This window comes from Mustela erminea, chromosome 2 (assembly GCF_009829155.1).
Source record: "Mustela erminea isolate mMusErm1 chromosome 2, mMusErm1.Pri, whole genome shotgun sequence".
Lineage (NCBI taxonomy): Eukaryota > Metazoa > Chordata > Mammalia > Carnivora > Mustelidae > Mustela > Mustela erminea.
In genome coordinates, this window is record NC_045615.1 from 97,480,714 (window position 1) to 97,507,723 (window position 27,010).

Sequence of the window (27,010 nt, forward strand, 5' to 3'; positions counted from 1 at the left end):
TGCATGTGTTTACAACAAAACTCTGTCTTCCTGATAGGGTGACCCCGTGTCACCGAGATGTTCCTCCTCCTCTTCTCCAGAAACAACCTTCATCCAAAACTATTTTGTCCAAAACTCACACTGTGGCTCCAGCCTGTCTGGTTCCCTTCTGCATGGTGTGGTTTCCTCCCTGTACTTTGAGCCTATTTGCGCTGCTGGATTGAAGTGTGTCTCTTGCAGACAGCATATGGCTGCATCTTCTTCCTCCAGTCTGACAACCTCTGTCTTCTGACTGGGGAGGTTTAGTCCTAGTCACATTGAAGGTAAGCACTGATAGGATCTGATTTACACCTATTCTGCTATTTGTCTATAGTCCTCATGTGCCTTTTTTTCTTCTAGTCTGCCTTTATTGGCTTCTTTTTTGGTAAACAAATGCTTTTTAATGTAATATTTTAATTCCTCTTGATTTTAAAAAACTACTTTTGGACTCATGTTCATGTTTACTTTAAACAAGTCAGCATTCCGACTTAATTCTGTTGAGCTGTGTCACCTCTGCTCCAACATGGCCCCACTCCCCCCTCCTACATGCATACTGCCCTATGTGTTATGTCTGTTTATTATGACCCAATGAGTGTTACCCTTGTTGCTTCCACAATCTTAGGTTTTGTAAAGTAAGTGAGAGCATGAGACCCTGTTCCCTCCAGTGGGTTAGATATTAGATACTGTCCATGTGTCTGCGGCTCAATGCCTTCTGTTTGGATTTCTTGTAGGGCAGGTCTGCTAGCAACAATTATGTTTTTGTTACTCTGTGATATGTTTATTTTGTCTTAACCTTTGAAGGAGAATTCTCTTAGATATAGAATTCTTGGCTGAGCCAGGCTTGGGGGAGGGGAACGATCTTTTAGAATTCAAGGCCTATCATCCTTAAAACTGTTGAAGACAGGAAAGAGGGAAAGTGAGCAAGACATAAGCGGCTGTACGACGAAATGAGGGTGTCCTCCCAGGGACCTTGGAGCCTAGAGCAAAGAAGGCTGCTCAGTGCCTATGGGCATAGCCATGCCGATGCTGAGCTGCCCGCAGGCTGTGCTGGGCACCCTCGTCCCTGGAAGAGGGCAGGGTGCCATGTCAGCCTCATGCTCTCAGTGGCTCAGACACACTGGCCATAAAGGGTAGGGAGCAAATCGGGCATAATGTTGGGGGATCCAGCTGAAAGGAACATGGGCGTTTTTTTATATTGTTCTTACCATTTTTCTGGGTGTTATTTCTGAAGTATTTTCAAAATAAATTATAAAAAAATCAAGCCGGACCCTTATCTTACAATGTATCTCAAAATATACTCCAAAGAACTGGGAAAAAGGTAAAATTGAGAAGTAGAAGAAAATGGTATGGCTATGGGAAAAAATCTGTCCAAACACAGAAATCTGTGAAGCAGAAAAAACCATAACCACAGATTTGATACATAAAAATGTTAAGCATCAGGGCGCCTGGGTGGCTCAGTGGGTTAAGCCTCTGCCTTCCGCTCAAGTCATGATCTCAGGGTCCTGGGATCAGGCCCCACATCGGGCTCTCTGCTCAGCAGGAAACCTGCTTTCCCCTCTCTCTCTGCCTTCCTCTCTGCCTACTTGTGATCTCTGTCTGTCAAATAAATAAATAAAATCTTTAAAAAAATATTAAGCATCTAAAATTTTAAAAAATCAGAGAGACAATTAAATAGCAAACTGGATTAAAAAAATCATTATCCTTCATCCTGAGGATTTCATATATGTGAAGGACAAATGAAAAACAGGCAATTCAGACAACAGATGACTAAAATGAAGACACTCAAGATGAGTCACAGGAATGAGGACACGTCCCTTCCAGAGTGGCAGAAGGGACAGTGGGATGCACAGGATAGGATGCACAGAGGGCCATCATCCTGTCACTTATCCATTCTGATCAACACATCTGAAAAGCATCAAGGGGGTCTCCGTGTTCCTTTGTGGAAACGTGTCCAGGGAGAGAACGCAGTGAGGACCAGCATTACGGAACACAGCTCAGACACACTGTGGATAGTGAGGGCAAGAGCCCCCTGGGGGAGGTGGGGGGGCAATGCAGGCTGAGGAAGCAGCCAGGCCGGGCGGCCGCCTATAACAGGAGCCCCACATCACACACCCCAGAAATGGCATCCCAGGACGCTGAGCAGGACTACAGAGGAAGTATCACGAGTTCTCACCAGCGTGTGGCAGGGAGGTCCACCCATGGGAATAAACCGGCTATACTGGGGGCCTCCATTCCCGGGGTGTGAGGGGCTGCATCCGTGAGCTCAGTTCTCTCCCAGCCGGCACAATGGGCCTGAAGTGGGCAGCATGGGAGCAGCAGGCAAGGAATGGGGACAAGAGGCTGTGAGCAGGCTGAACAGCCATGTTGAGGGGCCGCCCAGCCAGCGGGAACAGTGTCCCCCGTGGAAATGGCAGAGCCACACCCAGGAGGTGCCACCCCAGCGTCCCCCAGAACAGGTGCTTTAGGCCCCCCACTCCCACTCAGCTGTGATGAGTCTGCACACACTGTCTCTCAGTCCTACTCTGAGGCCACTTCTAGAATGTCCCATTCAGCGCAAAGCGAAGGAGATGCAGAGCAGAGAACTGGGGTCAAGGGCGAGCAAGCTCAGTGCCAAGTTGCAAATGTCCGCCCCACGGGCCTGAGCTCACTGGGGCCTGGTGAAGAGGTGGGAGCAACGGCAGAGGGGCTAAGCCAGAGGCCCACCCAGACCCCCGCAGGGAGGGGTCCAAGCCTGTTGGTGGCAAAGGCATTCATCTCCCAAACCCATCAGCCACTCCAACAACCCCCGAGGCAAACCTGGAGAGGAAACCATTTTTGTTCCAGGCCCAGAGGAGGTGCACATCACCAAAGCATGGTCTGTCCATGGCGGGCTTGGAGGGGTCGGTCTCTGGACTTGCCCACCATGCCCAGGTCCCGTAGTGGGCCCAGCAGCCACACCATTTTGGGGAATAGGTCACTCCCACACTGACATTATTGAAGGACATCATTGACATGGGTGGATTCTGACGGGTTTGATCGAGTGTTCCTTTCCAGGGATTGTGGCTTGGTCTGCATGCTGACCTGGGGTGTGCATGCCGGGATCCCCACTTACCCATGCGTCCATGCTGAGGTGGGCTGATCAGAGAGATTCTTGCTGGGCCAACTGCCACTTCAGGCTAAGTGTGTAAAAAGAAAACAAGTCAGTTTCTGGTGCTGCCATTTCTGAGGGAGATTCTCTGTATTTCCTAAGGACACACTGCTTAGTCTCCATCCACTGGGCAAGCTCCTGGGCTGGCTCCTGAGCCGGACATGGGCCCTATACCACTGCGTCCCGTGGCCCCAGGGAGCCCACCGCTGCCAGCACATGGAGAGTCCACTAAGTGCTTTGATGGATTTTTTTGAAAGAGAAAAATCAAGTCCTTGACTGACATCTGAAGTTTTAAGATTTTATTTATTTTGAGAGAGAGAGAGAACACACACAAGCCAGGTTGGGGACAGGAGAGAATCTCAAGCAGGCTCCCCGCTGGGGGCAGAGCCCAACACGGACTTGATCCCATGACCCTGAGATCATGGCCTAAGCCAATACCAAGTCGGACACTTAACCAACTGAGCCCCCCCAGGAGCCCCTGATATCATAAAATTTAAAATCCTGATTAAATCCTCATTTTGTGGGCGCCTGGGTGGCTCAGTGGGTTAAGCCACTGCCTTCGGCTCAGGTCATGATCTCAGGGTCCTGGGATCGAGTCCCGCATCAGGCTCTCTGCTCAGCAGGGGGCCTGCTTCCCTTCCTCTCTCTCTGCTTGCCTCTCTGTCTACTTGTGATCTCTGTCAAATAAATAAATAAAATCTTTAAAAAAAAAAAACCTCATTTTGTGCATATAATTCTGTCACCTTGAAATCTAAATGCCAAAGGGGTAAAGTGTTACCAGTTGTAGGGAACCCTGCTCTGGCCACGCACCTGTCATGTTCCCCTGGGGATGGTCCCCCTCCCTGATTCCCTGAGGGAATAACTCCTTGGTGCAGATGAGAGTGATGGGGGAGCCCTCTTCCAACCAGAGATGCTGCAAGGACGGGGGCCAAAAGCAACCCAGTCCCCACTGTTCTGTCCCTAAACTTGTCCATCACCCCTCAGGGCCCTGATGGTGGCCCGTCTTCCCAGCCTCCACCCCTGGCACATCTACCCAAGTGGTCCTTTACTCCACCACCCAGCAGCCACTCCTGGCAGCCGCGCTCTAGGGCATCCCCCATGACCCCACCGCCTGGCTCATACCCGCCAGCCAGACTCAACTCTAGAGGGACTGGCTGCATCGGGTGGAGGCATTGCAAACAGTACTGCCCTGCCTGGAGGGCCAGCTCTCCACAGCCATGGACAGTGTGCTCACACCCACAACAGAGTTCCCCAGTTTGAAGCGTCTTTCCTGGCCATCTGTGGGAATGGTGGGCTGGATGTAGCTGTCCCCCCATAGACTTGTCTGGTCCCACTCTTTCTGGGTCCTTCCCATCAGCCAGTCCTGGAAACTGCTTTATTATGCTGCTGCTATCAGAGTGAGTCCAGAGTGCCTGGCCTGTCCACCCTCCCCAGGGCTCCCCATTCCATGGCCACCTGCTGGGTCACTGAGTCAGGGCTCCCAGATGCCCCCACCTTGTGTGCCCCAGCAGCCTGTTGCACCTGCTTCCCTTACAGCCTCCCACAGTGCTGTGCCCCTGAACCCCATTTCCATCCAGCTCTAAACAATGGACAGATTTGCAACTTCAGAAAAATTATCATCACGGAACAAGACTGAAAACTACTGAGTTGGATTCGAGCAGGTAACTTGTCTTTTCTCGCCCTAGCTTCTGCTAAGAAAAAGGACTTTCATTTGTTTTAAGGACAAGGTGGTAACAGGTGAAGCCAAAATGATACAAAGACCCAGAGTGCCCAGCGTGGTGGCCGCAGCACAGATGGCCTAGCTGTGCGGGCACAGGGAGTCAGAGGTACCAGGACAGGGCCGATGAGGATCCGTTTCCTGGGGTACGATGGGGTATTACTGCCTGGGCTCAGTATGTTGGCCACTGTGTTCAGGCGCATGCAGAACTCCAACAGCCTCTCAGAGCCCAGGCAAGAGGCCACTCTGAGCAGAGCAGGCACAGACTAGCCCTGGACCTGAGCAAGGAAGCCACGGCTCCCAAGGGAGGTGTCCCACACTAGGCTGCATGTGGGTGGCTCAAGGGCAAAGGCCTCTATGGGGCAGCCAGGAGCTCACCAGAAAACAGAGAAGACAGGGCGTGGCCAAGCCTGTGAGGAGGAGAGCACCCCCAGGGGGGTAGGCAGTCACAGAGGGGCTGCCTGCCACCCCGCAGACCAGGACTGGCTCAAGGGAGGGTGCAAATACAGCTTCATGCTCCCCCTCTATTTACAACTGCCTCAGCGAAGGCTTTTCCTACGAGAAGATAAACACTCTAGAAAGATGTGTAACTCCCCAGTGTTGGGGGTTTACAGCTGTCCAAAGCTCCCTACGCAGGTGTCTGCGGCTGCTGGTCCTGGAGTCACATGACAGCAGCCCTATCCTGGCCGGGGTGCCCTGCGGGGGCTGCTGGTGGCGTGTCCGTCAGCCTGTTCGCTTCTGCATTCTTGACGGCTGACATGCAAGGGGGCTTTCACATTCCGCTGGCTTCCCTTATGAATTCGTGAGCTATAGACAGCTTCACTCCATGCTGGTGAGTCCCCGGCAGGAAGTTACAAGTAGGGAAAGCCCCGTCCCTGGGGAGGCTCCAGCCTGCTCGCTGTCTCTGTGCAGGGTGAGGGCAGGAGGGACGAGGCCCCTCCAGGACTGGTAGGGGCCAGGCCCTGGTGGCTGAGCCCCTGCTACTTGCGCAGGGTCTGTGGCGGGCGTGATATCTCCTCGGCTGGCTGCGGTGCCCTCACTCTGCTTCCCCTGTGGCCGTGGCCACTCACCTTGTCAAAAGCACCAGATGACAGCGCTGGCCCGCCAGAGAGAGCAATGTTCTCTCAACGCTGTAGGAAAGGGTGTGGCCCCTGCCCTCCCCCCAACCCACCACCGCCCGGACCAGGTCTCCCAGGAGACGGTGCTCACCCTGCCCCCACTGGATGCACATAGCAGCTCTGGCCAAGGCACCCTCGTGTGCACCCAATGTGCACCCGCTCCCAGGGTGGCTGGACTGGCCTGGCAGGGTCCACACAGTAGACAACTCGGTTCTGTATTCTGCTCCGGCAAAGGCCGGGCAAACCGCAGCCCAAGGCCCGTCCCTGATGCACTAGCAGCGGCTCATTTCCAGCCTGGAAGCCTGTGTCCTGGAGACCTCTGTGCAGAGCCTCTCTGTCCCCCACCCACCCTGATGGCAGCAGGTGCTCCCATCGGTCTGGCACCTCACTCTGCAATTTCAAGATGGTTTCCTGTGTTCTGGTCCCTTGGCTCTAGCAGCCAGTGACCTGCGAGTCCGCAGAGGCTTTCAGTCTCAATCTCCAAAACAAGGCCACATGTTGGGGAGGCTCAGGGTCCAGACTCTGGGGAGCAGAGACCAGCAGGTGGGGCAGTTGCTAGGACCCAGAGAGCAGGAGGCAGCGTATCCACAGTCTCCATCCAGGGTATGATGTGGGTTGCAGTGATGGCCAGTGGGGTGGCGGAGTGGGGAGAACAGTCTGGCGCGAGCTAAGCACTGGGTGTCTCCTCTGTCCCAGCTCTGAATGGCTCTGTCTTCCCACCTGCTCATCCTGGAATCTGGATGCTTCCTTAATACAGTTCCAGGGTGGCCCCCTTGGAAATGAGTGCTACTTTTCACTGAGCAGCCCCAACACCCACGTGCGCCTCACAGGGCGACTGGGAGGCCATGAACAAGAAGCACTAGATGCTATGCCCCTGACCCGTGACGCCCCAACACCAAGGAGCCCGTGCGCACCAGACCGGGCCACTCTCCTGACCCGCTCACTCCCTCTCTGGGCAGCAGGAACCTCCCTCTGGGGACCAGCTTCCCCTTTCTGAGCTGTGTCTGGCTGGGGGGTGGGGGGCAGTCTGGCCCACCTCGAGCTGGGCCAGGCCTGAGCCCCAAGCTTCCTCTGCTCTGGTCTCTCTCCTGCACTCCTCAAAACCCTCCACGTTTGTACTTGGCTGGATGGGGCTGAGCCTGATGCAGCCTCACTTCCATCTTGCCTGCCCGTCTGCTCCCTGTCCTTCAGCCAGTCCCGGCCCTGCTCTTTGAAGGGCCATCCAGGAACTATGCTACCAACCACACCCCAGCGGGCTCTCCCCTCAGCACAGCCCACGACAAGAGACCCCGCTGTGATCCATCCGTTAGGTGAAGGCTTATGTTCTGGGCACCAAGGAAAACCATGAAAGGACGCTGTGTGGGGGACAAGCAGCCCAGGGACACGGATACTTACTTTTCTTACCAGGGAAGGAGTATGGTCAATCTGCATGGACTCCACTCTGTTAAGTGAACAGTGGGATACGTTTAGTGGGCCTGAGGCTTGTCAGTGACATGACCGCACTGGCTAGGACACAGACCCAGGGCCGGGGTCATGGCCAAACCCTCTTGTGCGTCAGGCTCTTCGCTGGGTGCCACAGTCTGTCAGCCACACGCACGTGGGAGCACTTCTCCTCCGGGCCCTGTGCCCGCTCTGGAGCCCCTGCTCCACTGCCGTCCCACGCCCCCTTCAGTGGGCCCCCATGTCCGCGCCCCTCTAACTCAGGCCAAACCTCCTGCAACGCAAGCTGGGACGTCTCGTCTAGTTTCCTGAATGCTTCCCGCCTGACCAACACACTTTACACAGACGTGCTTGGTGTTAGCCCCCAACACCTCAGCCCCACGTCTGACAGGCAATATCATCTGAGCAGCCCGGTAGGAGAAAAACGGCAGAAGAAAGGACAAAGGAAGGGTGGGGGAGTGAACCAGGCGCCCAGAGTGCATTCGGGTGCAGCGCCCAAACTCAAGCCTGACTGTCTCAGGGAAGAGCCACGGAGAGGGGCATGGCTCCCTCTGCCCGGATGGGTCAGGGTCCGCAGGGGTGCCACCAGCACGGCTGCAGTCTCCTGTCCTGTTTCTGTCTGTGCTGGATTCGTTTCTAAGTGCCTCCCCTTGCCTGGCCATCCTGGTCCCAGATCAGCGTCCCAGGGACCACACCCACCAGCCCAGTGTGGGTTCAGGACTGCCCCCAACCAATCACTACGGCTGTGGGGACGGAGATGTGAGGGGCCAGCCTGGGCTGCACACCTGATTCTGGGCTGTGCCTGTGAGGCTCCGCAGGGCACAGAGGAGCCGGAGGCGGGCAAGCTCCTGAGTCCTGAGCTGAGTATCCCGAGCTGTCCAGCATCAGGGCACTTGCAGAGATGGGGGGTGGAGAACTAGGGGCATGTCAGAGGAAGGGCTGTGTGACTGGTCACGTCTGTGACTCTCAGGGACTCTCAGCTGTTCCCACCGGGCACACACCTGTCAGAGGCTGACGTGTCAGGGGGCAGGAGCAGGTGTCCGTCTGGCTTTGCTGAAGGAGCTGTTGGGGGGAGGGGTCTGAACGTCAGGTCGCGTTCCCCCAATCCCGCTGCATGCCTCTTCACATCCCTCCCTGCTCAGGCCCCATGACACTTACTTGAAACTGGAGTTTTTACTGCGCTGAAAGCTGTTTGCTGTGACAATCTCATCCTAAACAGATGGAGAGAAGGTGTGAATTAAACCCTAAACATTTACTCCCACGTAAATCATCCCAGTTTGAAGCAGAAGAGGACAAACTCGGCCAAATGCTCCCTGTCTGCCTGGCCCCCGTCCCTTGTCAGCCACACTTTCTACCCAGAGAAGGCCCTGAGGACAGACCTGTGGCTGGCTCAGACCTGCCAGTACCCAGTGCTGGGAGTGAGCAGGCACTGGACAAGGACCTGCCAAGTGACTCAGTGACCTGGGGCTGGGGGCAGGTGGACGTCAGCATCTGCACTATGGGGACCTCGCACCTGCGAGGGCACTGGCTCCTGCTTACAGACTTCATAACACACGTCTGTTCGGGGCCAGCCTCCCCAGGACACAGTGTTGTCACCGAGAGCCAACCCAGCAACTCCTCCACAGTGACCGCCGCCCTGCATGACTTCTGTTCCTCGTGCGCGGATGATGGTCTAGGGGAGGGCGTCCTCCCTCCAGGATGCAGGCCAAGCCAAGGACATGCACAGTGAGCCAGCAGAACGAGCCCACCCCACCCCAGCCAGGCCACAAGGGCCCTACCCGAAGCAGGAGCCCAAGGAGAACAGGCAGGAACTGGACTCGCAGGGGTCAGGGGTGTGGGAGGCACACAGCCTGTCATGTGCCCAAATAGAAGATGGGGATGAAGATAAGACGACCCCACAGTGGGGAAAATGACCAGGAACCTTCTAGGAATGCAAAACTGAGCAGCTAAAATGAACGTGAGGCAGAAAAGGTGTGCAGCGCAGAGCTGAGCAGAGAAGCTGGGCCAGGGGCTGCGGAGACAGGAGCACCTGGGGCAGCCCGGGAGAGATTGCGGCAGTGGACGGGTTCCCCAGAAAGAAGGCTGCTTATACACCAAGGAGAACCATCCGAGTGACCCTGTGTGGGCACACTGCCCTCTCTGCCGCTCCCTGGACTTGGACGGAGCTCACGGGGTCTCCGAGGCTGTGCTCACCCTCTTTCCCAAGCACTGAAGGCTGTGCCAGCCTGGGGTGACCTCCGCGGAGTATACGGAGCCCAGAGCACACCCTCACCCTGGTGCTCAGCCCAGACAGGCCCTCCGCTGGTCGTGTGACCACCAGCTGCCCGGTGCAACCCAGCAGCCAGCATCCACCAGCAGTACATGGGTCACTGCTGCACATGCAACCAGCTGGGTGGACAGCAGCTCCCCAGAGCCACTGACTTTAACTGAATGAGTGACCGCAAATTGGAACTTCTGAAGAATCTCCGTGTTAACACACCCAACAGAACCCTAGTCCATCTCACAGAACAGAAGGAGCTGTGGCTTATGCAGGGGCCATGTGGATGCTGCCCTAGGGGGACTGTGGGCTCCACACTGATGGGGACACAGGCTGCCTGCATTCACCGTCACAGGTGCCATGGTTCCTGGCAGATGGGAGGCCAGCGGGCTGTGAGCGGGGGTCCAACAGGGCCTGGCTGCACAGCCCCTCTGCCCCAAGAAACACCGGGAGCCCCCTAGGTGTTTTCTGTGTGTTTTCATGGCTCCTTTCCCTTCCCACTGCAGCTCCGCTCTGATAGAAGCTGCTAGCAAACCAAGTGCTCTTTCTTCCCTCCTTGATTACAAGGTCTTACTTGGTCTCAGACAGCTGAGTGGACAGCCATCAGCCACCCTGGGTGCGCTGGTGGGGAGGACTCACCCCTGTAGCTGTTCCATCCGCAATGCTGACCTCCGAAGGGACTCCTCCAACTTTGTGATCTAAACACAATCAGACTCCAGTTATCAGGACATGCTGACCCTCTGGGTGTCATAAGCCACGAGTCAGAATGTGGCAGACACGGCACATGGGCCCCGCGTGCAGGCTGTTAGGGCCCCCAGGAACCAGCACTGAGAAGGGGTCTGGGCAGCTGTGCAGGGTGGCCCAGCCTTGGCAAGTGGCCTGGACCCGGCGCTGCTTTGAGCCCTCCATCTACACTCCAGACCCACTTTCACCGAGGCTTTGCTCTCCCTCTGTGTGGAGGAGGGTATTTATAGGGCAAACAGGTGTCTCAAACGTCCTTTTGTCAACGTCCCCCAGTGCGACCTCCTAGCAGCACTGTGTGGACAGAGCCCAAGGCGTTCCGGGGACATTCACCAGTTAGTGTTGGTGTTCCACAGGGAAACTGCCCCATGACCATAGCCGGGTCCCCCAAGCGGCCATGGGCCAACCATGGACGGGAACCTGTGCCAGGGTGTGAGCCAGCAGGACAGGGGCTGGCCCTGGGGCCCCCAACCTGGGTTCACGAGGCAGCAGGTCAGGGGAGTTACCTTTTCTCGATAGAAGGCCAAGAGTCTCTTTCTGTGCTTCTCTTGAAATTCTGAAATCTGAGCAGAGAACGCATGTCAGCTGCCGGCACTGGCACGGGGCTGCAACCACGCATGCTGTCCCAGGAGCCGGCAGGGGCCTTAGGTGCAGTTACAAGCACACTCCATTCCCCCACGGCCCTGCCTGCCCCCTGGCCCCTGCCACCCTGTGCCCAGGGCAGAGCTTGGTGCAGCCATGTGGTGCCTGTGCGCCGTGTGGCACTCAGGGTCTTGCCATGGCAGAGGACACAACCCAGTGGGCACAGCAACGGGATCGTGGGATGGCCTCCTGACCAAACAGCACCCACGGGGACTCTCTGGACGAGGCTGGCTGGGGATAGCACAGCGTGAAGCGGAGCCCAGGGACCTTGTCCACACCCCCAGGGCCTGCTCCACCCGGGACCAGTGCCACCTCTGCTCTTTTGCTTAGAGAAGGCCCAACTTCCACCTCCGCAGGGGGCTCCCAAGAACACTGAGTCAGAAACCGCGATCTGTGATTGACTCGGGGCGGAAAGAGCCACCCCACATTAAGGAAAGCTCTTGTTATTTGTTTTATTTTTCTGTTGGAGGTGGGGAACAAGAGGACCAGCAGGGTGGGGGGGGGGGCGGAGAGGGAGAAGCAGGATCCCCGCTGAGCATGGATCCCTATGTGGGTGGTCAATCTCAGGACTCCAGGATCACGACCTGAGGCAGAGCCTTTACCCAATGAATCCCCTAGGCACCCCTAAGGGAAGTTTCCAGAAAATTATGCCTCCCCTCCGGGAGCACTACACCGTGACTGCTGAAGCCTGATTCTGCTGTCCCAAGTAGGGTTCCTGCAGGCCTGGGATGTGAGGTCAGCATCCTCTAGGGCCAACACCCCATCAGTGCACCCCAGGACTGTGCTTAGTGGGTGGACACGAAGGGACAGCTAACGCTGTCCCCAGGCTTGCAGGGCTAGCACAGACCGAGGGAGAAACCACGGTAGACAGGATGGCCAGCCCATAGCAGGTCTTGCCTCCTCTACGGTCAGGTCACCTCCACAAGATGGGGCCATGGTCAGGAGTGACCAACACCCTCTTCCTGTTCTCATCTTCCCAGGGATTCCATGCCCTCGGGGTCTGGGGGACATGTTGCATGGGGCTCCTACTCCACAAGACAAAAACTGATGGATAGACTCAGCCTGGAGTGTTAGTCTGTGGCAGGGGTGCCCCCATGGACATCTTCTTCACGAGGCCATGTCCCAGAAATGTCCCCAGTGTTCGGCCACAGTTCTCAGGCCCTATGGCTCCCTGGAGGCAGCAAGGTGGTATGGGGCATAAAGGAAGGGCTGGCAGGTTCTGGACCAGAGGTGGGGACTGTACACGGTGTGTAGGAGCTCTGGCAGAGCTAGACCCCCCCCAGCCCCCGCCTGTTTGCTTGGTTTCACTCCTCGACTGGTTCTGTGCTGGAGGCAGGAAGAGGGTGTCACACACCAATCCCTCAACCTCATGTCCTGGTGCAGGGTCCACTCTGAGAAACAGAAAGCAGGAGCATCTGGAAGTAACCGCAGGACGGCCTACCTGGAGCGTCTGGAAGCAGGGCTGTGCCCACACTGGTCCATGGGGCCTTGACTCAGAAGCCCTGGGGTTCCACATGGTCTGCAGGCAGGCCTGTGGCTATTCGTAAAGGAGTACTGGCAGAGAGCAAGCATGCCGGCCTCCATGGCTGGCACAGACAGACAAGTTAGTGAGGCCACAAGCGAAACTATGGGCTAAGCTGAGCTGGGGAGAGCAGCCTGTGGACCAGACACCAAGCCCCTAGGGGCCTGGAGCAAGTCCAAGGGCAGCATTGATCCCAAGGGCCGTAGACTGCCCATTTGTACCAGGCAGGGGCCAGCCTCTAGGACTCCGATGTGTCCGGCTCCTCAGGCTGAGCTGCTGTGGCCTTGACCCAGGCGGAGAATATGGACACCAGCAGAACAAAATGTAAAAGGGCCATGACCCTCCTCTGGTAGGAGTGCCCTCCTGGACGGAGAGGGCACCTGTCTCATGAGATTTTTATGAAGTGCAGAGGCTGAGGAAGTCAAGACCAGGAGCTGAGCATGTCCATGTCCTCTGTACTGGTCCCTGTGACAGGCTGGGGAGGCTGCAGGACAGCTCGAGATGCCTGCTACCCAGCGGGTCCATTCCCCTGGAGAGGCAGCCACATGTCCACACGCAGGCCAGCCCTGCCTCAGGGGAAGGAAGAGTTTCTGCTTCTTTGCAGCTGGATCAGGAAGAGCAACCTCCTGGCCACTAGTGTGGACCCACCTGCCATGGGTCTGCTGTTGTCGGGGTCCATGCCACGGCTTGAGGATGGCCTCACATTCTTAAAAGTTATTGTTGATGCGGCTTTGCCCTGTCAGTGCTAACTCCCACTAGAAATTAATGTCAAGAGGAATTTATGACACATATCCGTTCCTTCAAGAATAGCAAGCCCAGTGTATTAACGCGCATAATGAAGCCACACTGTGTTGTGTGGCCTCTGGAAACTCCACTTCACACCGAGACAGGCGGCCACTTGGCCATGGGATGTGTGGCCCAGAGGAGTGAAGGAGGTCCCTTGGCAGCTGCCTCTGCAGCCTCCTCTGACCCAGCTCTGCACAGGCGAATGCTCTAGAGATGCCACATCCTTGGCAAGACTCTTCCAAGCACAGGACTGCCCGTGGTTCTGAGCACCGTGGGCTGGAGGACCGCCTAAGCTCTGGAACGCAGGTGGCTTCTGGGACATCTGTGTGTGGCTACAGGGCTACGTGCAGATGGGATGGCTGTGACACCATGGGACTTCTGGCCGTGTCACAGCTGGAAAGCGGCCGTGGGAAGTAGGGGGTGGGGAGGTCTCGCTGGCGCAGGTGGGACCAAGCATGCAAGCTGCCCCAGGGAAGGTCCTGGCTGGAGGCGGCTCCTTGCTGGTGCCCCACTCAGCCTCCTGCCCCAGAAGGTAGGTAGGAAGCAGCCCACAGGGATTTTATGTTAACAGAACAGAGAGAAGCAGGATGGCTGGGGCTGGAGGGCTCCCTTCTCTCCCAAGCAGCTTCCTGGACAGAACGGTGGCCTGCACATTGTCCAGTGATTGTGAGAGGCCAGGCTTCTGGGGTGGGACATGGGGTCAGCATGGGGTCACAGCACTAGAGGGAGGAGGAGAGGCAGGGGAGACATGGGGGGCGAGGCAGGTGTGGACAGCAGAGCAGGACTGGGAGGAAGACAGGTACCCTGGGAGCCAGGGGAAAGCATGTCTGCGTGGACCATGACCCTTGAAAAGGACCTGCAGCCTTGATCTGGGGCCCTTTCAAGCCCGAACTCTCAGGTCCACCCCAGATCACGAGGCTCAAAGGACAGCAATGTCCCCGTACACAGCAAAGGCATAGCACAAACAACAGAACACAGCTGACCGACGGCTTCGTCACATTGAAGGCAGAAAACCCCTGGAGGGGCTGCTCTCCAGAGCATGTAACACCCATATTTTCCAAGGTCATCACAGCCCCGAGTCTCTGCTGTGGCCGGATCAGGCTGAGGACATGGCACCACATACAGAGCTCACCTGGCAGGTCTCTCTTGAGTACTTCTTACACAGGCCATCTATGCCCATGAACAGCGCCTGGATATCTGCGTCAGTCTGAAAGGGAAGGAAAGCCAAGTCAAGTGTTACTGCTTCCAACACGGCCACAGAGAGCCTGAGGACAAAACGGCACCTCTACTCCCAGAACTAGCCATAGAAGACACAAACCATCTCCAGGGGGCCTGCAGGGGCGCCCATGTCCTGGCTGCCAGTGGCTGTTTGTCAGTCCAAGGGCCGAAAGGCAGTGCTATGGGGCCCTGGGACCCGCCTGGGATGCAGAGTAGCCTCAGTCACATCATCTGTGACATTAGACATACCCCTCCTTGGAAGGGCACCCCCAAAGCCAGGCTTTCACGGAGGAGGCACATGGAACTCAGAAGGAAAAAAGCAGAGGAATACAGCTTTCAACCAATCACAAGTACTTGCAAGTTACTTAAAAAAACACAAGGGCTGAAGAAACGGTGTCTGCCTGCTGCTGGCCCCGGATGTGGACCTGCCTGGACCACAATGGCATAAAGCCCGGCAGCAGCCATCCTGCCACAGGAGTCTAGGAGGAATGGCTATCAACCACATAGAACAGTACGGACACACGCCAGACCGAAAAGGTGCCGAAGAGCCTTTCTCGACCTCCCTGTCTGGTCTTTCGTCTAGACTGTAAGCAAGTCATAAGTGTTAGGATGGCAGATGGCAGTTTGGGGGCTATCTGGGCCCCAAACTCCCCTAAAACAATAGTGGAACTAAATTAGGTCAGTGTTAGAAACTGGGGATTGTACCTTGAAGGGCCAGGGCCTTCTGGCAGGGAATGCGGAGGGGCCAGGACCAGGTCTGGCTTTGGGAGAGGAGGGTCTGATGTGGCATTGGGACAGCCGGCGGCCCTGCACAATACTGCCTGGGGGCCAGCCATGGGGGGGCATGGCCCACAGACAGGACCTAGGGCCTCTAGGTTCATGGGAGCCCTGCCCTGCGCTGGCTAGACCTAACAGCCCTGCACATGGCCGGACCCTCTGAGCGAGGCCAGCAGGAAGGGTGCCTTCCCAAAGGGCCATGTGGAGTGCCCCAAAACAGCATGGCCAAGCCTGGTGCTCAAGAAGTGGGGACCATGCCTGTCTAGAAAGACACACTGCACATACACAGACGACCCTGGGCTAGACAAACAGCTCCATGGACCAAAAATGCAAACACCTGGGAATGCCATCACTGATCTGTTAGGGCCCACTGCCTTCTGTGAGAGGAGTCAATCACTCTGCACATGGCAGGGTCCCTGAATGGCACAGGAGGCTGTGGGGACAGAGGAACCAGTGGTTCTCCAGTCTCACAAAGGCTCCCACTGCCCAGGGTGAGGGATCTCTGTGAAGCCAAGCAGGACAACTCTGCAGACACCCATCATCACACACAGGATAGCTACACTGTGAAAGGAGACAGACAAAGAAGGAATAGGATCAAAGCACAAAAAAAACATGAATGTCCATTAAAGAAGTCTAAGATCAGTGAAAATATGCTTCAAAATGGAGGCAAAAAAGGAGGTCCTTTTCAGACAAACAAAAACCAGAGAATCTGTCACCAACAGAAGGCACTGACTTCAGGTAGAAAATGGTTCCTTGGTGGGAGCAGGGGGTTCAGGAGCCAGTGAGGAACACAAGAGAAGGGGAATGTGGGGTAACCCCAGACCAGAATGGTGACCGCACACTAGCCGCCCTGCTAGGCTCCATGCAGACACAATGAAAACATGCACCAAGACTGTAGAAGATAGAAAACAGTGGGCCAGGGGCAGAAGTATCTGACATCCTTGCGTCAGCAGGAAGATATATTGCACCTTAGACTTCAGAATGTCAAGGCCACGTCGTGGTCTCTGGGGTCACAGAAATGAACCCTGTCTCGGTCTGAGTGGCGGATATGTTCAGGTCACAAACAATTCCTGGAGCCACTTGTATCTGTGTGCTTTTCTGTATTAGACTTCAATAAAAGTCAATAAAAAATAACTAAAAATCCCCAAATATTTCTATGTCAATATACTTTCAGAAAACACAAAGATCATGGAAATAACCAAGCAGAAATTTCAAATTATTTTGAAGTGAAAGACAATAAAAATATAAAATAGCCAACACATACAATGCAGGCAAGGGCAAACAGAGGGGCACCCTAACCATGTAGTATAAATGCCAGAAGGGAGTGGACAGAAGCACCCATCTTATAGAATGACTAAATCCAAAGGGGGAAAAAAGGAAATTAATAAAAATGCAGCTAAGAACAAATGTAAAATGCAGATAAACACTAGTTCTCTGAGAACACTGACAAAAAGTCAATAAAACCAGGTAAGACTTTTGGAGAATAAAGAGAGGACACAACAACTATTACCACAACAACAAAGGAGCATCACCACAGATCTTACAGACACTGAAAATACAGGTGACCGCAGACACACTGACGATGAGAAACTTGAAAATTCACATGAAGCGCACATACCCCTAGAGAAAGCCACTCACTTAAGCTGACCCAAGAATTAGGAACTCTGAAGAATCCCATATCTAATTAAAAAATTAAAACTCTAGTTAAAAACCTCCCCACAAAAAGCCTTCTAGGATCAGACAGTATCAGGTATGAATTCTGGCATTCATGCTCTGAATGACTCCAGTCTTAAAAATTTTTTTTTGCCAGAGAAGAGAAAAATGAAAATTTCTAACTCCTTTTATTAAGTCAGCAAAACCCTGATTCACCAAAATGTGAAAAGGGCTTGAAAGAAAGGAGACTTACAGGGCACTTCTCACACAATGGTGGTGCACAGCCACCAGTTCCCTCTGCGTACACTGCTTCACAACCAAGTTACAGGTTTAAAATCCTATTGTGGGTGCAGGGGCACCTGGCAGCTCAGTTGGGTTGAATGTCCAAGTCCTGGTTTTGTTCAGGTCACGAGCTTGAGCTCCACATCAGTCCCCAAGCTCTGCACAGAGTCTGCTTGAGACTTTCTCTCTCTTCCTCTGTCCCTCCCTCTACTCAGATGTGCACACATGCTCTCTCTGTCTCTATAAAGTGATAAATAAAATCTTTTAAAATGTGGGTTTAAAATTCTAAAAATAAATGCAATTTACATCACAAAATAAAATAGAAAAATCAAATGATAACCTTGACATTTATAGAAAAACTGCTTGGTAGAATCCAACACTGCTCATGATAAAAAAGCTCAGCAATAAACCCAGGTGCACATGACTACTCGAACTGCTGGAAGCTCAATCCTGAAACGAGGAAGAGACAAAGGATGCCTGCTCTTACTACTGTGTCTCCTCACAGCCTGTGCGATGAAGAAAAGAAGGCAGAGAGAAAGAAAGGGAGGAATGACGTGGAGATTAAACATTTAGAGATGTCACAGTTGTGCAAAGACAGAGTCCAGAAAAAGCTCCAGGTCAGCCAGCAGCAGTAACTACATTTAGCATGGTCACCAGATAAAAGCTATTAAACAAGATCAACTGGTATGTATACACAGCAATAAAGAGACATTTTAAGAAATGAGTACAGCAGCAACCCAACTCATCATACCTGAGGGTGAAGCTAACAGTGAGGCACTCAGCCTCTGTGCAGAATATCATCACTGAGATGAGAGCATATCGAAGAAAAATGGACGTGTGCCAGCCCTGTGGACTAGGGAGTCCACATTGTAGAGACGTCAATTTTATTGACATTACTGATGATGGGCAAACCCAACAGACCTTGTGTGCATGGAAACTGACACAAGAAATTGATTCCCAAAGTTACATGGCATGCAAAGACTAACTTAGACTAATTGTACACAGACAGCTCCCAACCTAAGTGGCTTAAGGGGGACAACTCCCACCTGCACATTAGCAGAAGGCTGGGCTTGGTAAATGGCCTTCCACTTGGGGCCCAGCAGCTCTGCCTTGTTGGGTCACCAGCATCCACTTGACTGAGCTGGGGGGCTTTCCGGGACATTTTCTTGTGGGCCAGGCCTGGAGTGGCATTGCTCACAGGAAGCAGGTTGGAAGACAGAGTCTAGCTGGGGGCCCAGAAAGAAGGGCAGCAGGGCCAAGGACAGCTTCCAGCCAGTCTGCTGTTCACCATACCCCAAAAAAGTCACCATCCCCCAAAAGTCCCATCTCTCAGTTCATAACAAACCCAGGTCCTCGCTGTCAAGTGGTCCTGTCCTCCAGGTTCTGATCTGGGCTGCAGTTTAGGGAGTAGGCCCATCCCCACCATAAGCAACCTTGGGCCTGGGGCCTAGGGCAGGACAACGGAATCTACCCCTCAAAGGTCGGTGGAAGACAAGGAACATAGCAGTCATGGAGATCCTGTAGGTGGGTGTCCTGGGCCTCCTGCCCTGGGGCCATCTTCATCTTCATCAGACAAGCCTCTGATGCCTAGGGGAACCTCTGGTCTAGCCAGCTCCAGTCCCCAGTTCTGCCCACTGGGGGTTCTTCCTCGTCCCCTGGTTCCCCAGGGCTGTAAGTGAAGCGGGCATGAGGATGAATACCCTGAGCACTCGTGGCTTCCAGGTTCCAGACTCCACTGGCTTCTTCAGGGCCCAGGCCTCCCTGCGGCAGCCATCCCTCTTCATCTCTGCTGGAGAACCAGTGAGCTGCAGTCTAATGGCAACCCCCTTCTTGTTCACACATCCTTCTGCTCTGCACTCTGCTTTCCCCAGAGGCTCCATCCCACATACCTGCCTGCCTCCCAGATCCCCACAGGCCCAGCTTCCATCTGCACTGTTCCCTCGCCACGTGCCAGCTGACAGAGAAGGTGGTGCACTATTCTGTGTGTGTGACAGTGATGGTCCTTTTCCATGACAAACTAGCAAATACGCATGCTGCCCCATGTGTGGAGCAGAAGGAGCAGGCCCTGGGAAATCAGCTTCGCCTGTTACAGCGTGTTTGGTTGTAACAACAAAAAACCCAGTCAGAGCAGGAGCCATCAGGGCACGGCATTTAGCAAGGATATGTTGTTCGGTGGAACTTATTTCCCATATGCGCACACTCACTGTGCCATGATATCAGGTCTCCTTCCTGCTACAGGTCAAGGAAGTCATGGTCACACAGAGCCGTATACAGGGACCTAAAGGCAGTGGAGAAGGGAGAAGGTGGAAGCAGCCCGGCCCCAGGAGCAGTGGCAGGTTAGTCACCAACCAGAGGACCAGGTGTCCACCACAAGCCAGGCCACAGAGCCACGGACATGAAGAGAAAAGGGTTTTGTCCTGGGAAGTTGGGGCACATGACCCGTGCTTGCAGATCCCTCTGGCTCCAGGAAGCAGGAGGGAAAGCAGGAAGAATGGCTCTTAGGTGTCATGGCAGAAGGTGCTCACATGGCCCACGGAAAACAGAGGAGAGGCATCCTGGAGAGACTGCTGGAAGTGCCCATAGAAAGCAGATGTGCGGGGTAGCGTCAGGACCTTAAATGACTTCCCTCTCTCACATGCACAGAGAACAAAGAAGATATACTTTTTCAAGTATATGTAGAACATTAACAATTACCGTGTAGTAAGCCACAATGAAAATCCTGACAATGAAGAAAACTAACTATATGGCCATGTTCTCTGGTCATAAAGACATAAAATTAAAAATTTTCTGCAAAAATGATAGAGGAGATAAAATCTAACCTCTTAGAAATTAAGGAACACTCTCCTGAATAATTTTTTTTAATATTTTTATTCATTTGAGAGGGAGAGAGAGAGGACAAGCAGGGGGAGTGGCAGACTGAGAAGCAGGCTCCCCACTGAGCAGGGAGCCAGACATGGGGCTCGATCGCAGGACCCCAGGATCGTCACCTCAGATGCTCAACCATCTGAGCCAGTTAGGCACCCCTCTCCTGAATAATTCTCGAGTTGAAAAAGAAGTTTAAAGAGAGATTAAAGACTATCTAGAGGGGTGCCTGGGTGGCTCAGTGGGTTAATCCTGTGCCTTCAGCTCAGGTCGGGATCTCAGGGTCCTGGGATCAATCCCGGCATTGGGCTCTCTGCTCAGCAGGGAGCCTGCTTCCCTCCTCTCTCTGCCTGCCTCTCTGCCTACTTGTGATCTCTCTCTCTGTGTCAAATAAATAAAATCTTTTTTAAAAAGACTATCTAGAAATGATAAAAAGTGATGCACGAGATGATGTACAACAGAAGGAAACAGACTGCCCTGAACACACTTACTAGAAAAGAAAAGAAATAAATGAACAGAGCGTTGGGCCCAGGAGGGCAGGGGAATGCCAGGGCACCCCTCCCTCAAAGTCAAGCCCGACCAGCAGTGCTCTGTGGCTGAGGGTTTAAACAGTACATTTCTTAAGGGAAATAAGGTGCTTTCTATTAAGTTTAAACACTTAAATCTGTGCCCTTATTTTTCCACTCCTAGGAATTTATGCTACAGAAATATGGTAAAAAAAAAAATATTCACAGTAAGATTGAAACAGAGAAAAACTACCTCTTCCCCTGGAAAACAGTGAAATACTGTGCAGTCTTTCCAAAGTGCGGGTGTGCCAAAAATACCAAGTCAACTGAGAAAACACCATTTTGTAGAAAGAAGTCACAGTAACACACAGTGCAGGAACTATACTCCTGCTTGTGGACATCTGTGGGAGACAGGATTTTTCTCCATTATGATTTTCTGTATCTTTTAAGTCTTGTGTGACTTTGTGTTGTATTTGTAATCAGCAAAAAATGATTGTTACAGATGAAAACATCAGATCAAATAAGTATCTTAGAACCTAAGTAAAAAGAGATTATTTGTAACTAAGTTTAAAGCAAACAGGTGAAATGGAAGTATTTCATAGAGAGGACGGCCGACTTTGTTTTAAGCCTACTGCAACAGTAAGCACCCCTAAAATTACTTTCCTCCAACCCTCTTAACCAACTATGACCCCCAGGGAAACTCAATCACCTTCTTAAAGAGCTTGTCTTGTGCTGAAGAAACCTATTCAACTCATTTTTACTTCCCAGAACACAGCACAGCAAACTCACAGAGGAAAAAATCTATGGTTAAGAAAGTTGTGTGAGGTATTCAAAACCAAATCCTAATTGCACTTTACTCAGAAATCTTGTAAGATCTTCTAATTAATCTAGCAAAATGAAAGAAAATTTTAGACCCCACCAAATGACTGAAAACTGAATCTCAAATTTTAAAAAAGCACCGATTAATATTTAGATAATACATATTTCAACTTACATGTTTTGAAAGGAAAACTGTGCGACAAGGGGCTTTGCAAATCAAGCACTCATTTTTGCCACCTATAAAAGAAACACAAACTTTAGTATATTATAGTGAGTAGTGCTTCTGAATGTAAGTGCACACTTCAAATTACACTATTTCTTAAAAAACATACAGGATTAGAATACTTACATTTTCTATGCTCAGACAATGAAAAGACTGCATGTGGACAGAGTTGAAAAGATTTATTCAGTAATCTATTTTTCCTTCTGCCAATATGCCCCAAAATAGTAATTATGAAGATCAACAATATTCAAACTTAACTCCATCTCAGATTTTCTTACAGTGAGACTCTGTAGTGATACCTTAATTTAAAAATGTTTAATTATTCAAAATGAAAATAGCTCCTTGCATGCCATCCAAGAGATAAGTAAAAGCTCTGTTCAGCCACCCCCCTGCCCTGCCCCCTCCAGCTTCACCTTGACAGCACCTAAGTCAGTTCCCAGGAGCGCCCTCTGGGGCATCTGTTGGGCTGCTGGGCCCATAAGGCGGCGCCTGGCCTGAAAGCACAGGCTAAATCCCCACCTGCTCTTCTCCAGGGTCTCTGACCCAGACCCACCTACTGCACCACCTTCATCTCCCCGACACTCCTGTCATCCTCTGGAGAACCTGCTCCTCCGTGTGGCTGGCTGCTAAGGGCAGCCCTGCATTGCCTCACCTGCCCCCATGCGGCACGAGAGCACCCAGTGTCATTGGAAAACTTCAGTGGGGGCAGTATGGCCCCTCATCCTGGGCTCTGCCCCATCCCCACACATCTGAGCTTCCCATTCTCACAAACCAGTTCGGACCGCAGAGCCGGCCAGTCAATACTGAATCCTTGTCCTTCCAAGCAGCCACCCAGCCTGAACCCAGGCCTCTCTGTCTCCCCCTCTTCTGGTCCAGTACAGCTAAGAACCAGGAGGGAAAGGTCACTTAACTGGGAAGTGGATTCACAGACTTGATTCCAGCACTGCCGAACCTGTGACATGGCTGAGCAACCCTCCATTTTTCTTGGGTGTTCTCCTGCCAGTTCCCTATGGCAGGTATTCAAACAGGCCCCCCTTTGCTCTTTACTGAGCAAAGAGTCATGAACTTCCTCAATCTCCCTGCCTCTCCTCCACTCACCACAGCACAACTCAACTCCCTCTGCTCTTTTCCTCTGTCTTATCTCATCTCATCCCTACAGCACATGTGATGGGGTCCTTGTGTAGAAAGACCTGTTCCCTCCCAACAGCCTCTGGAGTTGTCCCCTTGTCTCCATTCCTACAAACACGTTCAAGTGGCCCTCTTCTGAAAGCACCCACCCTCGGCAGTGTGTTCCCGCCATCTGCGTCTCTCCGGGGATTACGGGGCCAGGAGATCCCTTGGAGCACTGCTACTGCCAGAAGCCACGGAGTTAGAGATGGCTCCTAAAAATCCACGGGTTGCACTGAGGGGGGGGGGAAGTAAGAGACCTGACAAAGAGAGGATCCATCTGCAGCTGATGGGCAGGCAAACTGACACACACAGTGCTTATAAACCTATCAAACATAAGCACTCCAGTAAAAGGTGTGAAAGGGGTCCAAATGAGTAGTTGGCAAAAGCGCAGACTGTCACTAATATATGAGACAAAAATGCCAGTCATCCATGGTGGGGGCAGGGAGCAGCCAGTTTTCTGGGGTGCCTGGTCCTAAGTGCTGGTTCTATCACACACACCCCCCAGCAGCACCTCCGCCCTTCTGGATATCCCAAAGGAAAACAACATACAAGTGAATGAGTGGTGTTTCACAGCAAAATACTAGAAAACATGCAGAGCTCTTAGGATTGGATCCGTTAAAAGACATCATGGTATGGCAACTAAATGCAGCCTTAAAACTGACGACACAGACTTACTTTAACGTGAAAGGAGGTCCATGGCCTATTAAACTCAGGTAACTAATTGGTATATACACAGTCCCATTTTTGTTGTAGAGATCTATATCTGTAGGAGAAAATCTGCAAGAATGTATACCAAAGAATAGGGAGGGCTTATACCTGAGTAATGAGCATTAATCACCTAACGAGCTGTGGTCAGTGCTCCACCCAGAGCACTCAAGCCCTTCTACTGCTTTTTGTGTGTCCCAGCATCAGTGGCTTTTTGGAGGAACGAACTTGGGCTACTGGAATGTGCTTCAAGAGCCAGAGGTGCGTGGGAATCACCTGCCCAAGGTCCGGAACCAGTCCGAAAAACCGTGAACACAGGTCTGTCTGCATTGTTCTCACCCAAGCTAACCCACGCCACTAACTCCTGTGGGAGGTTCCAATTCTGACTCTGCCCTGGGATGCCAAGTCTACAAGGTCTGCTTTCTTTTCCCCACAGCCTCCTCCTACCTTGGCCTATCTTAAAAAATGCTCTTCCCAGGTGAAGCCATGCCCTAACCTTCGCCCTCTCCTCACCCAGGACCTTCAATTATTATCTATATGCCAATTCCCCAACCTATTCCTGTTGACTCCCAGACCTCTATACTCAGCTGCCTCCCCTTGGATGCTCTCAAAGAACCTCAGTGTCCAGTGTAGGCCCCAGAGCATCATCTCTGGACACAGAAGGAGCTCCTGTAGCACAGAGATCCTCCTGCTGAGTGTTTCCGATCAGTCAGGTGAGCTACACTGACGGACATCAGGACAGTGGTGACCTCTGAGGAGGCTACTGCTGTACTCTGGGAGCTGGCTTCACAGGTAAATTCACTCCGGGAAAACTCACTGTGCTTTGCATTCACGCACTTTTTCTTTTTTATACTTCAAAGAGAACATCTCATAAAAAGAAAAATACACCCATGATCACGTCTCCTGCTTCAAACAATGGTCCCCTCCTGGCCAGGGCCCCCTGCAGGCATGCTTTGGCCTACCTGGCTCCCATCTCTCCTGCAGCCCCCTGAGCTCCACGGACCCGTCCACACTTCCTTCTGCCCTAGGGACCCTGCCACCCCGCTGCACCCTCGCGTGAGGCCAGGTGAGGACGCGCCCCCTGGGCCCTGCCCTGGTCCTTCCGAGCATCCTCGTCCCAGGGTCTAGATTCATGCTACCTTCCAAAAGTTCAACGCGTGCCGCATCCCCGGCGCTAAGATGACCACAGCACTGTGCCTGCCCCCGCAGCCCCTCGCCAGCTATGGCTCCGTCCCTGCGCCCGAGGTGGGTGGACGCAGGTCCCTCCGGGCGCCCCTGCCCAGCCCAGCCAGCCCTCACCTTTACCCAGGCAGACGTCGCAGTACACGTGGCCGCAGTTGGTCAGGCTGAAGCATGACGTGCGGTGCGGCGGCTGGAAGCAGCGATTACAGAACACCCAGCTGGCCATGCCGGACGCGGCATCCGCCAGCCGCGACAGCCCAGGCCCAGACGCAGTGCACGCGCAGCCCGGAAGCAGCCTCTGGAGCTTCTGCACCTGCGCAGCCTGGAGCTGGTCAGCCGCGCCTGCGCACCGGAGAGTACCGCCACTCCCGCCAAAACCTGTGTTGAAAGGTACCAGCCGGATGGGGCGGGGTGTGTGTGCGCTGTGAATAAGATTCTTCTCCCCTCAGGCTGTTCTGGCTGTTCAGGCTGCACGTGCCGAGGAGCGACACGCACACCAGAGCCGGGTCTCCCTCATTCCATCATTGCAACCCTCGGGACTCGTCTGTGGGCAGTGTGTCGTCGTCCAGGCTGACATGGGCACGCCGGGAAGGCACAGGCGCAGAGCGGGGTGGCGCCCTCTGTGCCTCCGGAAGCCGCGGTAAGCTGTCAGGGGTCAGACGAGGCGGAGGGCGTGGGGGCATGGACGTGACCACTGGGGGACAGTGTGTGCCCTAGGCACCCTCCGTAATGGAGATGGGGAGCAGGGCCTGGACACTGGGCTGACCCGAGAAGCCAGGGGTCCTGGGCAGACTGAGGTGAGGGAGCCGGGAGGATAGAGCAGACCCGGCGGGGTAGGCAGGTGGACTGGACTGGGCAGGACGGTTTGCCATTTGCAGCTTTTGGTAGAGGCAGGCCGGCTCAGGGCCGCAGCCACTATAGTGGTTCTCACGTGGCTCTGCCACATGAGAAGGGCTGAACCCGGGGTGGGGGTGGGGTTGTGTGTCCGGGACACTGGCCGGGTGGAGATAGAGGACCTGCCACGTGTGAAGGGCTGGACCCGGGGTGGGGTTGGGGACTCCGTGTCTGAGGCACTGGCCGGGTGGAGGTTGGGGACCTGCCACATGCATGAAAGGCTGGACCTGGGGGGGGCGGCGTTCCCTGTTGGAGACATTGGCCAGGTGGTGTTGAGGAAAGGGACTCCTGGTGCTGCTCTTGCCACCTCCAGTGAGCTTATTCTTATTGCAGAGTGGACGGCTAGAGAAAGCGGATGGCCATGAGGTTTCACAGTGGCACTCCATAGATGGTGCCCTCTGTGGCTTGGGGAGCAGAATTTCCATCCACACGCAGGTGGCCCACTGGGGCCAAGTGAGAAAATGTGGTTCAGAGAAACCCAGGCTGTTTTCTTGTGTGGGCAAGGGCGCCCTTGTGCAGGAAAGTGGAGAAAGCAGAGGTTCAGAAATGGCTTTTCCGGAGGGGAATGCAGTGGTGGGAAAGGGTGTACTCCCTTTGTCCACCGTCTAGCTGTGAATGTCGCATGACAACTGGGCCCTGGAAATATGACTGGGCCAAACTGACCTGTGCTTTGAGCGCAGCACACGCTTGTTCATATCAAAAAAAAGCACCGTGAACTATCTCAATAACCTTGTACTATTTACATACTCAAATCATAACATTTTTGGTGTTTTGGGTTATATATATATATCACTAGGGTTAATTTTACTCTTCTGAAAAAAGGGTTTTTTTTTTTTAAGTGGCAAGCAGAAAACTTAAAACTTATATATGTAGCTTACATTTTATTTGTATGGGACAGTGCTGATCTATATACAGAGTTAAAATAACCAGATGATGAGCTTATTCTATCAAGCTCAAAGGCCACATAGTTAAAGTAATATTTTGTCAGTATAATATTAATTTCAATCTCTGATCATCTTTGAAATCATAAAATTACATGGTTATGATGTATTTTGATTGATTAATTCAAATATTATGCAGATTAGCAGGTAGTTGCCTTTATTAACATTTTAAACGAGTTTCTTAGCTATAAAGAAGTCTTTAAGGTATTTCATTTGGAAAATTCCAATTGAGATAAAGATTAATGTTTGTGCAAAAGCCCACCATAAAACATTGCCATTTGTATCTTCACTGATCATTCGAAAATTTTCTTCACGGTCCTATGCGGAAAAGAAATAGGAAGGTTTAGTTTCTTAAAGTATTTAACTATGAATTTGAGGGAAACGTGCTGTATGCTTTGAAGATATTTAGT

At 53.1% G+C, this 27,010-nt stretch overlaps 2 protein-coding genes and 1 long non-coding RNA gene across 7 annotated transcripts in view; 1 reads left to right on the forward strand and 2 right to left on the reverse strand.

Annotated features, from left to right (window-relative positions):
- Nucleotides 1–25,006, reverse strand: part of RNF212 (ring finger protein 212) — a 34,104-nt gene extending 9,098 nt beyond the window's left edge. For 2 of the 3 annotated variants that reach the window (XM_032333545.1, XM_032333544.1), the window contains exons 1-9: nt 24,883–25,006; nt 21,661–21,722; nt 14,501–14,575; nt 10,925–10,981; nt 10,317–10,375; nt 8,579–8,631; nt 8,422–8,482; nt 7,376–7,421; nt 3,110–3,173 (exon numbers count right to left, since the gene is read on the reverse strand). In XM_032333545.1, coding sequence (XP_032189436.1) covers nt 3,110–3,173; nt 7,376–7,421; nt 8,422–8,482; nt 8,579–8,631; nt 10,317–10,375; nt 10,925–10,981; nt 14,501–14,575; nt 21,661–21,722; nt 24,883–24,991 — 586 coding nt within the window. In that variant the 5' untranslated portion in view covers nt 24,992–25,006. Of the gene's footprint in view, nt 1–3,109; nt 3,174–6,015; nt 7,422–8,421; nt 8,483–8,578; nt 8,632–10,316; nt 10,376–10,924; nt 10,982–14,500; nt 14,576–21,660; nt 21,723–24,882 lie in introns of those variants that run through there. The other variant, XM_032333543.1, reaches the window with a different exon arrangement.
- The window catches only part of LOC116584781, a 27,390-nt gene continuing 380 nt past the window's right edge, over nt 1–27,010 (forward strand). The window contains exons 1-3 of one of the 3 annotated variants that reach the window (XR_004283329.1): nt 1–302; nt 4,682–4,806; nt 24,444–25,405. This is a non-coding gene — a long non-coding RNA (uncharacterized LOC116584781). Of the gene's footprint in view, nt 303–4,681; nt 4,807–20,550; nt 24,297–24,443; nt 25,406–27,010 lie in introns of those variants that run through there. The other 2 variants (XR_004283328.1, XR_004283327.1) reach the window with 2 other exon arrangements.
- Nucleotides 26,521–27,010, reverse strand: part of LOC116584780 (transmembrane emp24 domain-containing protein 11) — a 19,743-nt gene continuing 19,253 nt past the window's right edge. The window contains exon 5 of the mRNA XM_032333546.1: nt 26,521–26,918. Coding sequence (XP_032189437.1) covers nt 26,769–26,918 — 150 coding nt within the window. The 3' untranslated portion in view covers nt 26,521–26,768. The remainder of the gene's footprint in view (nt 26,919–27,010) is intronic.